This window comes from Pseudophryne corroboree, chromosome 5, assembly GCF_028390025.1.
Source record: "Pseudophryne corroboree isolate aPseCor3 chromosome 5, aPseCor3.hap2, whole genome shotgun sequence".
Taxonomy (NCBI): domain Eukaryota; kingdom Metazoa; phylum Chordata; class Amphibia; order Anura; family Myobatrachidae; genus Pseudophryne; species Pseudophryne corroboree.
In genome coordinates this window covers 200,749,688-200,762,169 of record NC_086448.1, presented here as the reverse complement: position 1 = coordinate 200,762,169, position 12,482 = coordinate 200,749,688, and the positions used below count along the sequence as shown (strand labels likewise).

At 44.8% G+C, this 12,482-nt stretch overlaps 1 protein-coding gene and 1 long non-coding RNA gene across 2 annotated transcripts in view; one reads left to right on the top strand and one right to left on the bottom strand.

Annotated features, from left to right (window-relative positions):
• SPMIP4 (sperm microtubule inner protein 4) overlaps positions 1-12,431 on the bottom strand; it is a 208,656-nt gene extending 196,225 nt beyond the window's left edge. The window contains exon 1 of the mRNA XM_063922009.1: positions 12,076-12,431. Within this exon, the coding sequence (XP_063778079.1) occupies positions 12,076-12,212 (137 nt within the window). The 5' untranslated portion in view covers positions 12,213-12,431. The remainder of the gene's footprint in view (positions 1-12,075) is intronic.
• The window catches only part of LOC134927501 (uncharacterized), a 149,875-nt gene that overhangs the window by 12,926 nt on the left and 124,467 nt on the right, over positions 1-12,482 (top strand). The gene's annotated exons all lie outside the window — the stretch shown is intronic.

Genomic DNA, 12,482 nt, shown 5'->3' with positions numbered 1-12,482 from the left:
GGGGTTTACAATGTTCTTTGTATTGTGTGGTGGTCAATTGGATGCTTGGTGTATAACATGACGGGCTCTATGGTGCTCTCTGTTTTATCAAAGGCCACTGATGCTCTCTGTATAATATGAATCTCACTGTAATGTTTCTGTATTATCTAGCAGTCACTGTAATGTACTCTGTATTGTGGCATTCATGTCAATGCTCTCTGTATTATAAGGCTGCCAGTGCTATGCTCTCTGTATAATATGGTGATCACTGTAATGATCTCTGCTTTATTAATTTAATTTACTGCAATGGCTAGGTATGCAGGATGAACATTAATAAAAAATAAGAATTTACTTACCGATAATTCTATTTCTCGGAGTCCGTAGTGGATGCTGGGGTTCCTGAAAGGACCATGGGGAATAGCGGCTCCGCAGGAGACAGGGCACAAAAAAGTAAAGCTTTTACCAGATCAGGTGGTGTGCACTGGCTCCTCCCCCTATGACCCTCCTCCAGACTCCAGTTAGGTACTGTGCCCGGACGAGCGTACACAATAAGGGAGGCAATTTGAATCCCGGGTAAGACTCATACCAGCCACACCAATCACACCGTACAACTTGTGATCTAAACCCAGTTAACAGTATGATAACAGAAAGAGCCTCTTAAAGATGGCTCCTTAACAATATAACCCGAATTTGTTAACAATAACTATGTACAGTATTGCAGATAATCCGCACTTGGGATGGGCGCCCAGCATCCACTACGGACTCCGAGAAATAGAATTATCGGTAAGTAAATTCTTATTTTCTCTATCGTCCTAAGTGGATGCTGGGGTTCCTGAAAGGACCATGGGGATTATACCAAAGCTCCCAAACGGGCGGGAGAGTGCGGATGACTCTGCAGCACCGAATGAGAGAATTCCAAGTCCTCTTTTGCCAGGGTATCAAATTTGTAGAATTTTACAAACGTGTTTTCCCCCGACCACGTAGCTGCTCGGCAGAATTGTAATGCCGAGACCCCTCGGGCAGCCGCCCAAGATGAGCCCACCTTCCTTGTGGAATGGGCCTTAACAGATTTAGGCTGTGGCAGGCCTGCCACAGAATGAGCAAGTTGAATTGTGTTACAAATCCAACGAGCAATCGTCTGCTTAGAAGCAGGGGCACCCAACTTGTTGGGTGCATATAGTATCAACAGCGAGTCAGATTTTCTGACTTCAGCCGTCCTTGAAATGTATATTTTTAAGGCTCTGACAACGTCCAACAACTTGGAGTCCTCCAAGTCGCCAGTGGCCGCAGGCACCACAATAGGTTGCTTCAGGTGAAACGCTGATACCACCTTAGGGAGAAAATGCGGACGAGTCCTCAGTTCTGCCCTATCCGAATGGAAGATTAGATAAGGGCTTTTATAAGATAAAGCCGCCAATTCAGATACTCTCCTGGCGGAAGCCAGGGCCAGTAACATAGTCACTTTCCATGTGAGATATTTAAAATCCACCTTTTTCAATGGTTCAAACCAATGGGATTTGAGGAAATCTAAAACTACATTTAGATCCCACGGTGCCACCGGAGGCACCACAGGAGGCTGTATATGCAGTACTCCTTTAACAAAAGTCTGTACCTCAGGAACTGAGGCCAATTCTTTTTGGAAGAATATTGACAGGGCCGAAATTTGAACCTTAATAGATCTCAATTTGAGACCCATAGACAATCCTGATTGTAGGAAATGTAGGAAACGACCCAGTTGAAATTCCTCCGTCGGAACACTCCGATCCTCGCACCACGCGACATATTTTCGCCAAATGCGGTGATAATGTTTCGCGGTGACTTCCTTCCTTGCCTTAATCAAGGTAGGAATGACTTCTTCTGGAATGCCTTTCCCTTTTAGGATCTGGCGTTCAACCGCCATGCCGTCAAACGCAGCCGCGGTAAGTCTTGAAAGAGACAGGGACCCTGTTGTAGCAGGTCCCTTCTCAGAAGTAGAGGGCACGGGTCGTCCGTGACCAACTCTTGAAGTTCCGGGTACCAAGTCCTTCTTGGCCAATCCGGAGCCACTAGTATTGTTCTTACTCCTCCTCACCGTATAATCTTCAATACCTTTGGTATGAGAGGCAGAGGAGGAAACACATATACTGATTTGTACACCCAAGGTGTTACCAGTGCGTCCACAGCTATTGCCTGTGGATCTCTTGACCTGGCGCAATACTTGTCCAGTTTCTTGTTGAGGCGAGACGCCATCATGTCTACCATTGGTCTTTCCCAACAGTTTATTAGCATGTGGAAGACTTCTGGATGAAGACCCCCCTCTCCCGGGTGAATATCGTGTCTGCTGAGGAAGTCTGCTTCCCAGTTGTCCACGCCCGGGAAGAACACTGCTGACAGTGCTATTACGTGATTCTCCGCCCAGCGAAGAATCTTGGCAGCTTCTGCCATTGCACTCCTGCTTCTTGTGCCGCCCTGTCTGTTTACATGGGCGACCGCCGTGATGTTGTCCGACTGAATCAACACCGGTTTTCCTTGCAGGAGTGGTTCCGCCTGGCTTAGAGCATTTTAGATTGCTCTTAGTACCAGAATGTTTATGTGAAGAGACTTTTCCAGGTTCGTCCATACCCCCTGGAAGTTTCTTCCTTGTGTGACTGCTCCCCAACCTCTCAGGCTGGCGTCCGTGGTCACCAGGATCAAATCCTGTATGCCGAATCTGCGGCCCTCCAATAGATGAGCCTTTTGCAACCACCACAGAAGATATACCCTTGTCCTTGGCGACAGGGTTATTCGCAGGTGCATCTGAGGATGCGACCCTGACCATTTGTCCAACAGATCCCTTTGGAAAATTCTTGCATGGAATCTGCCGAATGGAATTGCTTCGTAAAAAGCCACCATTTTTCCCAGGACTCTTGTGCATTGATGTACAGACACCTTTCCTGGTTTTAGGAGGTTCCTGACAGGTCGGATAACTCCTTGGCTTTTTCCTCGGGAAGAAAAACCTTTTTCTGAACCGTGTCCAGAATCATCCCTAGGAACAGCAGACGTATCGTCGGAAAACAGCTGCGATTCTTGGAATATTTAGAATCCAGTCGTGCCGTCGAAGAACTACTTTAGATAGTGCTCTTCCGACCTCCAACTGTTCTCTGGAACTTGCCCTTTTTAGGTCGTGCAAGTAAGGGATAATTTAGATGCCTTTTTTCTTTGAAGAAACATCTTTTCGGCCATTACCTTGGTAAAAAGGCCCGGGGTGCCGTGGATAATTCAAACGGCATCGTCTGAAACTGATATTGACAGTTCTGTACCACGAACCAGAGGTACCCTTGATGAGAAGGACAAAATTTGGACATGGAGGTAATCCTTGATGTCCAGGGACACCATATAGTCCCCTTTTTTCCGGTTCGCTATCACTGCTCTGAGTGACTTTATCTCGATTTGAACCTTTTATGTAAGTGTTCAAAACATTTTAGATTTAGACTATGTGTCACCAAGCCGTCTGGCTTCAGTACCACAATATAGTGTGGAAAAATAATACCCTTTTCCTTGTCGTAGGAGGGGTACTTTGATTATCACCTGCTGGATATACAGCTTGTGAATTGTTTCCAATGCTGCCTCCCTGTCGGAGGGAGCCGTTGGTAAAGCAGACTTCAGGAACCTGCGAGGAGAAGATGTCTCGACTCTCCAATCTTTACCCCTGGGATAATACTCGTACGATCTAGGGGTCAACTTGCGAGTGATCCCACTGCGCCCTGAGACTCTTGAGACTACCCCCCCACCTTGAGTCCGCTTGCACGGCCCCAGCGTCATGCTGAGGACTTGGCAGACGCGGTGGAGGGCTTCTTTTCCTGGGAAAGGGCTGCCTGCTGCAGTCTACTTCCCTTACCTCTATGTCTGGGCAGATATGACTGGCCTTTTGCCTGCATGCCCTCATGGGAAAGGAAAGATTGAGGCTGAAAAGACGGTGTCTTTTTTAGCTGAGATGTAACTTGGGGTAAAAAAGGTTGGATTTCCCAGCTGTTGCTGTGGTCCCCAGGTCCGATGGACCGACCCCCAAATAACTCCTTCCCTTTATACAGCAATACTTCCATCTGCCGTATGGGATCTGTATCACCTGACCACTGTCGTGTCCCTGACATCTTCTGGGAGATATGGACAACGCACTTATCTTGATGCCAGAGAGCAAATATCCCTCTGTGCATCTCACATACATATATATAGAATGCATCCTATTAAATGCTCTACATGAATAAAATATTTTCAGTCAGGGAATCCGACCAAGCCAACCCAGCACTGCATCTCCAGGCTGATGGCGATCGCTGGTCGCAGTATAACCACCGTATGTGTGTATATACTTTTTAGGATATTTTTCCAGCTTCCTATCAGCTGGCTCCTTGAGGGCGGCCGTATCTGGAGACGGTAACGCCACTTGATAAGCGTGTGAGCGCCTTATCACCCTAAGGGGTGTTTCCCAACGTACCCTAATTTCTGGCGGGAAAGGGTATAACGCCAATATTTGCTATCGGGGTAACCCTACGCATCATCACACACTTCATTTTATTTTATCTGATTCAGGAAAAACTACAGGTAGTTTTTTCACTCCCACATAATACCCTTTCTTGTGGTACTTGTAGTATCAGAAACACGTAACACCTCCTTCATTGCCCTTAACGTGTGGCCCTAATGAGAAATACGTTTGTTTATTCACCGTCGACACTGTATTCAGTGTCCGTGTCTGTGTCTGTGTCGACCGACTGAGGTAAATGGGCGTTTTTAAAACCCCTGACGGTGTTTCTGAGACGCCTGGACCGGTCCTAATAGATTGTCGGCCGTCTCATGTCGTCAACCGACCTTGCAGCGTGTTGACATTCTCACGTAATTCTCTAAATAAGCCATCCATTCCGGTGTCGACTCCCTAGAGAGTGACATCACCATTACAGGCAATTTCTCCGCCTCCTCACCAACATCGTCCTCATACATGTCGACACACACGTACCGACACACAGCACACACACCGGGAATGCTCTGACAGAGGACAGGACCCACTAGCCCTTTGGGGAGACAGAGGGAGAGTCTGCCAGCACACACCAAAAACGCTATAATTATATAGGGACAACCTTATATAAGTGTTTCTCCCTTATAGCATCTTTTATATATATACAATATCGCCAAAATCAGTGCCCCCCCTCTCTGTTTTAACCCTGTTTCTGTAGTGCAGTGCAGGGGAGAGCCTGGGAGCCTTCTCTCCAGCTTTTCTGTGAGAGAAAATGGCGCTGTGTGCTGAGGAGATAGGCCCCGCCCCTTTTTCGGCGGGCTCGTCTCCCGCTATTTTTGAAGTTAGGCAGGGGTTAAATATCTCCATATAGCCTCTGTGGGCTATATGTGAGGTATTTTTTGCCTCTAATAAGGTTTTTATTTGCCTCTCAGAGCGCCCCCCCCAGCGCTCTGCACCCTCAGTGACTGTTGTGTGAAGTGTGCTGAGAGGAAAATGGCGCACAGCTGCAGTGCTGTGCGCTACCTTTATGAAGACTCAGGAGTCTTCAGCCGCCGATTTTGGACCTCTTCTCTCTTCAGCGTCTGCAAGGGGGCCGGCGGCGCGGCTCCGGTGACCATCCAGGCTGTACCTGTGATCGTCCCTCTGGAGCTAGTGTCCAGTAGCCAAGCAGCAAATCCACTCTGCACGCAGGTGAGTTCACTACTTCTCCCCTAAGTCCCTCGTTGCAGTGATCCTGTTGCCAGCAGGACTCACTGTAAAGTAAAAAACCTAAGCTAAACTTTCTCTAAGCAGCTCTTTAGGAGAGCCACCTAGATTGCACCCTTCTCGTTCGGGCACAAAATCTAACTGGAGTCTGGAGGAGGGTCATAGGGGGAGGAGCCAGTGCACACCACCTGATCTGGTAAAAGCTTTACTTTTTTGTGCCCTGTCTCCTGCGGAGCCGCTATTCCCCATGGTCCTTTCAGGAACCCCAGCATCCACTTAGGACGATAGAGAAATATGGAGAAACCATGACACAGGCCATACCCCCTATATAGACCACGCCACACACCACTAGTCATACCACCACAGCGCTTATCATACCCCCTGCAGCGGCACACCATAGGCCTTTTCTGATTTTCAGCTCCAGGCCCATGTGGACCTTAATCTGGCACTGATCTGGACTCAAGCATGCATATCCTTTAAAACCTGGACTGTAATGGCGTATTTTGCAAAATTCTGGGTTACTTGGTTAATTGTCCACTGAAGTGCAAATAAAGTGGATCCCCTGTGTGTGAGAGATCACACAGTTGATTTTTTTTTTAACAGTTTCTTATATTGCGCAGCAAATTCCGTGGCGCTTTACAACTGGATTAATGATTTCCATACAAGACTTCCATCATAAACGGTTTAAAAACTGAAGACATTTCACGTGGAGTAGTCTAGAAAGCATTGTGATAATAACCATTCAGTGGGGCACAAAGATGGTGTTTCTGAGTACCCAGACCCTCCCCCTGCCAGTCTATCCATTGCCGCAGCCGCTCCACTGTCGTCATCCCACGATCCAGCGCGGCAGCCGCATCACTGTCCTCCACCTCCCGCCCCCCCGCCCCGATCCATTGCCCCAGGCAATAACTTGGAAAGTAGACAGGTGGGGTGGAGGTGGCACAGTGACTGGGATAAAACATTGGGTGTGGAGGGAGATGACACTGACTGGAACTGAACACAGAGGGGGTGACACAGTGACTGGGACAGAACATAAAGGTGGGGGGGACGGGACACAGTGGCTGGGTGAGAACACTTCATCAAGCATATGGAAACCCCCCTTTAAAAATCCTGCATTTACTCCTGCCTTCAGTCCAGGTGCAGAAAGATTCTCTATTGTATGTTGTGCCTAAGAGACGCCCTCTCCCCTAGATTTGCCCCTGGTAGGTGGCTGAGGTGAACAGTTAGGTCAGATGTGAACAGGTACGACACAAATGTTAGATACGACACTAGTGAACAGAAAATACAGTAACAAACGCCTAGTCCCCCCCATGCAGGGCACTGACCCACTTCTTCGCTCTTGACTAACCTTGGGCTGCTAATCTGCAAGCAAGGTCTCTCAAAGTCTTTCAAGTATTGAAGGGCCCGGCTTGGCCTCTGGTTTGTCATACAAAGATTTAGCCCTGCAGAATAACATAAGCCCTGGCCTACTGATATTCAGGCGCTTTGGCCTTTCTTCTCAGCAACACATAGGTCAGTTTTGCTTCCTTGCAGGGAGATTCCTGGCCACCTGGCCTGCTTCACCCTGACTGTAACACTTACGCCTGCGTTCTGTCTCTCCAGGGTAGTACACACAATCCCACTTGGACTGCAGGCTGAGGTGAGTATAGTCTGGCACTAATCTTTAGCATTAGGGTGTACATATTGTGCTTGCCGGTAGTTCTTTGTAACCTCCAGTCCCCTGCCCCCTAGTACTATAAAGCAGGACCACACGTAGCAGTCAGTGCTCGGTGAGTGCCAGTGATCCTTTACAGAGATTTATCTAATCTAAAGAGGACAAATAGTAATGTTATATAGCAACCAGTTAGATACTAGCTAGAATTGTATAGAATGTACCACATAAACTAGCTAGAATTTGATTGGTTGCTATGGGCAACACCACTACTTATCCTCTTTAGAAGGTCTGATAAATCTCCTCCTTTGTCTCTGAATTGCACATTAACGCCCATTTTGGAATTACTGTGTACCAACTCTGGCTGTGACTGTGACTATCCTCTGTGCCTGCTCTCTTGTCTGCTTACTACAGGGTACCGAACCACATTTTGAAATCTGTCTTTGTCTCCGCCTATACCTTTATACTTGGTTCACCATTGCGCTACACCTCTGAGTTTGGCTAAACTCTGGTCTGTCATTATGTTACTTGCACGTCGCGTGTATGACATCTTGAACCAGACCTTGACTACAAGTTTGCCTAAAACATTGTCTGCCACTACTTTGCCTACGTGTATCAAAACCCAGCACTGTGACTATGAGTGAAGCTCCTTTGCTAGAATCCACCGTACAGGCATATACATTGTTTAGTTTGCATCGGTTTTACAAACATATACTGTATAGGATGCGTTTATGTGACCGGCGGTCATGAAACCGCCGGTCACAATACCGACACAGGGATTCCGGCATCTGAAAATCCCGCCGGTCGGCCTGCTGACCAAACAGGGACTATTCCTACTTGTGGGTGTCCACCAAGCCTGTTGTGGGTGTCCACCAAGCCTGTTGCGTGGCGAGCGTAGCGAGCCCACAAGGGGCTTCGTTGCGCTCGCCCCCCTGCCGGCCATCCAACAGATGGGATCCTGCCGTCTGTATTGTGACGGTCACACATACGCAACCCTACTGTACTGTATATATAGCCCAGATTTATCAAGCCTTGGAGAGTGATAAATTGCACGGTGATAAAGTACCAACCAATCAGCTTCTAATTGACATTTTTCAAACACAGCCTGTAACATGACAGTTAGGAGCTGGTTGGTTGGTACTTTTTCACCGTGTAACTCTGGGCCTAGAAATAGTTACAATTTTATCCTAGATTGCTCAGTTCCCATTTTCATTAGGCTGGGATTTTCCTTCCCTTTGCCATATTTTCTACAACTTTCCCTGTTGCAGTCCTGTCTGAAGATGTTGGGTAGCTATTCTCTCTGTATATTGTGACATAGAATTTACAAATTACTCTTCTGCAAAGGCCCCCATTCAGACTGTTGGAGATTGAACAATAGTGCAAAGAAGAATTGCTATGTCTAGCTGCCCACTTACCCAGATACATTGGTGACAACCGATGTGGCCAAGAGCCTCCCTCCCTGCATTCGAAAAGGTGCGTGAGTTTGTGGTTAGGGGGTGTAGCCTCACGGGAGCCATGTTTGCATCACTATGGGTGCATGGCCTCGGAGATACTGTGGAGTTCCTGGACATTCTAGCTGCACTGTCGGCTCCTTTTGAAGTGCTGAGTGATGCAGTATTATCTTTCACCCAAGTGTTTCACTCACCCTCCTTGTGATGCCTCTGTCCAAATAGACAAATTGCAAAGGCAACTAAGGGGTCTTCTTCCTTGTAAAGAAGTGAGGTGAACACTTATGTAAACTGATGTAATCAGTAACAGATAAGTAAAGAGCTTCATATATATGTGTGTAATGCATGTAATGTATGTACAGTATGTATGTACTGTATGTACTGTATGGATGTTTGTGTGTGTAATACGTATTCATACACTGTATATAAAATCTTAGTATATTGGACGCTGCATCCGCTGTGCACATTGAGGAGACCTTCTGAAATTACTATATATATATACACACACACACACACACACACACACACACACACACACACACACACACACACACACAATGCTTGGCATGGCGGCACTCACGGCTTTGAAATGAAGATAGACAACGGGTCTGATGTGCATCAGCATTTCAATGTTATAGAAACATTTTTCATCAGGATATAACAACAGAAAAAGTGCTACTTACCTATATACCTCCGTCTTGTGGTCCAGAGAGACCTGTTTGCTCATTTAAGTGCAAACAAGTCATTTAAGTAAAAGCTGACCACGATCATTCGTCTGGGTGGAGATCAAGCCTACAGCGATTTCTGACTATGGAGTAATTCACCTATAATTTACGTTTAGAGATAAGACATCAAAACGGATCATAGAGTTTCCTATCAGAATCCACGACCATTATGAATGTCATTGTGTAGATCTACTCTCAAATACATCCTAACATTGCTATATACCCCTGAAGAAGTCCAACCTAAAGGACGAAACGCGCTGGGTGATTTAAACAACCTGAAAATATACAGTGGATCTCTTCTTTTTTTGTGAGCACACTCCCGTAAGGGCAAAGTGCATGAACATCCAGCCTCTGTATTAATAGACAGGTCTTGTTGATATTATTCATTGTATTATGCTGTTTGGGTTTTATGTAAATGTTTTATATGTACATTTGAATAAATGTTAAAAATATAAAATATATCGACATTGGTTTTGTAAGAAAAGGGACATTAGGTCCATAGAGGATAATTATAAAATATATCCTGAGTATATTGGCGCACCTAAGGTATTTATTGTGATATATATATATATATATATATATATAGACAAATATGATATAGCGCTGATTATTGCCTTACAGAGAAAATATAAGATATGTGTATAAAGATACACTAAGCATGTGTCCATATATTTGAATCACAGCAACTTCATGTGGATGTTGCCAAAGGCACTAGATCCTCGTTATAATAGTGGGACCGCAGCTCCCCTTCCAACAATCCGAACTCCTCCGGAGAAAAAGTATCTGTCAACAAAGCATATATAGGGGGCGCTCCATAGTGCATAAAAGTTTTATTTTAAAAATAATACACAGGGTATTTTAAAACCAATTGTAAACTCCCCCCCGGGCGGAGTCTGGTGACGTACATGATCGTTGGTATCGCTGAGCAAGGAGTCGGGGACGTGTGTGATTCCTGCCCGAGAGCCTGGGGAGACCAGCCGTCGTCGGGTGGAGGTATCCGGTATGATCGCCTGACACTTGCTGCTGCTTTTCCAATTGATCACCTTTACTTGAATCACGTGGTAACCAGCCCACACTGGTTGCCTTCTGGTACGAATATTTACAATTGGTTTTAAAATACCCTGTGTATTATTTTTAAAATAAAACTTTTATGCACTATGGAGCGCCCCCTATATATGCTTTGTTGACAGATATATATATATATATATATATATATAAACTTGGTATAAGAGTTTTTTGCGTTAATCAGTATTAAGAATTCCCAAATAAATTTTAAATCCATTATATAAGGAAATAAAATGTGCAAAATTTCAAAGGGGGTGAATATTGTTTGCAGCCACTGTACATCCAACTATTAAGATAACAGCAAAACACTGCGATAAAAGAAAGTCACAATTTAACAGTCTATCCCCTGGTGACTAAATCTACAGTAAATATTTCTAAGCACTGTCATTTGTCATAACATTTATTGGAAGATACCTGTATATATGATGCTGGTCAATTACTTGTCCTTTTATCTGTTGCTTATACCATTTCCAGTAGCAGTATCAAATCACAGGTTTGTTGGGTGACAACTGAGCCTACAGGGTTTGCCTATAAATCATTCACACTGACAGTCTTCTGCATTGTTGTAATGTGAAATGTAATCCCTTAGCTATAGGGAGAGCATTTTAAAACACCTAGATTCAATGACAGCTTAATCTCTCCCAGCAGCTCACCATTATAACAATACAGGATTATTGTATAGTAACAGATTTGGTTACATCATTTTTCAATGTGCAAAATATCAATAACACAAAAATCCTTGGACTAGTTATTAATCTCTTCCAACATTCATTCAGTAAAAGCAATCAGGCTGAAATAAGTACTTCCCCAACCTCCAAAACCATACAGTCCAACTGTCTGGATCTAGGTGCCAGATATAGGCAAAATATACTAACATATCTTCTAATCTTCCAACCAAAGAGCCTTATAATTCAATATTTCTCTCTTTTTTAAGGGGAAAGGGTGGTGGTGTGGGGGGGGGGGGGGGGGGGGGGGGGTCGTATCCACAACTGTTCAGGATTCCCTAGAGAGGGGCTGCTGCTATGCCGTCAAATTTATCAAGCACTGGATTGCGGAGCATTGCACCCTGTCCAGTAGTATAATTTTAAGATCTGACTCCTACAGTAACTATAACATTATAATAACTATATATATATATATGTGTGTGTGTGTGTGTGTGTGTATATATATATATATGTATATATATATATATATATATATATATATATATATATATATATATATTAGTTCACTAGTTAACGCTAAATGTTGACATTTGTACCAAGTTTTATCAATTATTAGAAAAGTATAGTTTGAATAGAATTTATCAAGAATGTGGGTTGGGGCATATGGTTATTGTTGAATTAAATCCAAGTTAGGTAAAATTATATCTTGTGGCAACTGCAGTAAGTCATTGTTACTCTATCTCTGTGATAATTTAGTTGTTCTAGGAATCAGACATAAGTGCAGTTATAACTTAGTTTAACAAAGTGTAAAACAAACACACTGTAAGAAATGAATTGCATTATTCAGTACACGTCTCATTGTGGTACTTACCGTTCCGGGGATACTGTGGGGCGCTGAAGAGGCTGTAGAGGTGTCAAGAGCTCAGATGACTGTAGAGTTGGGGAAAGGAATTGGGCTCCCTCATTCTGTCTGTAATAATGGGACAGGTTGTACTGCACTTCCATCATTCATATTTCAGCTAGGTACGCTATCAAACGGACAATGCAACCAGATATGTCTGAGGCTGTGCACAGCTACTAAGACATACACCAACAGAGCTGCACATGCATCCAGGATACGGCAGTGTCCGCCTACGTTACTCTAATCTGTCACATGCTGGAAATGTAATAATTGCAAGGTAGCACACAGTGACACTGTGATTACGTACATAGGTAAGTTGTATAGTAACTACACAACAATTACCTGCAGCAGTGAGCTGACACAAAAGTACATGCCAG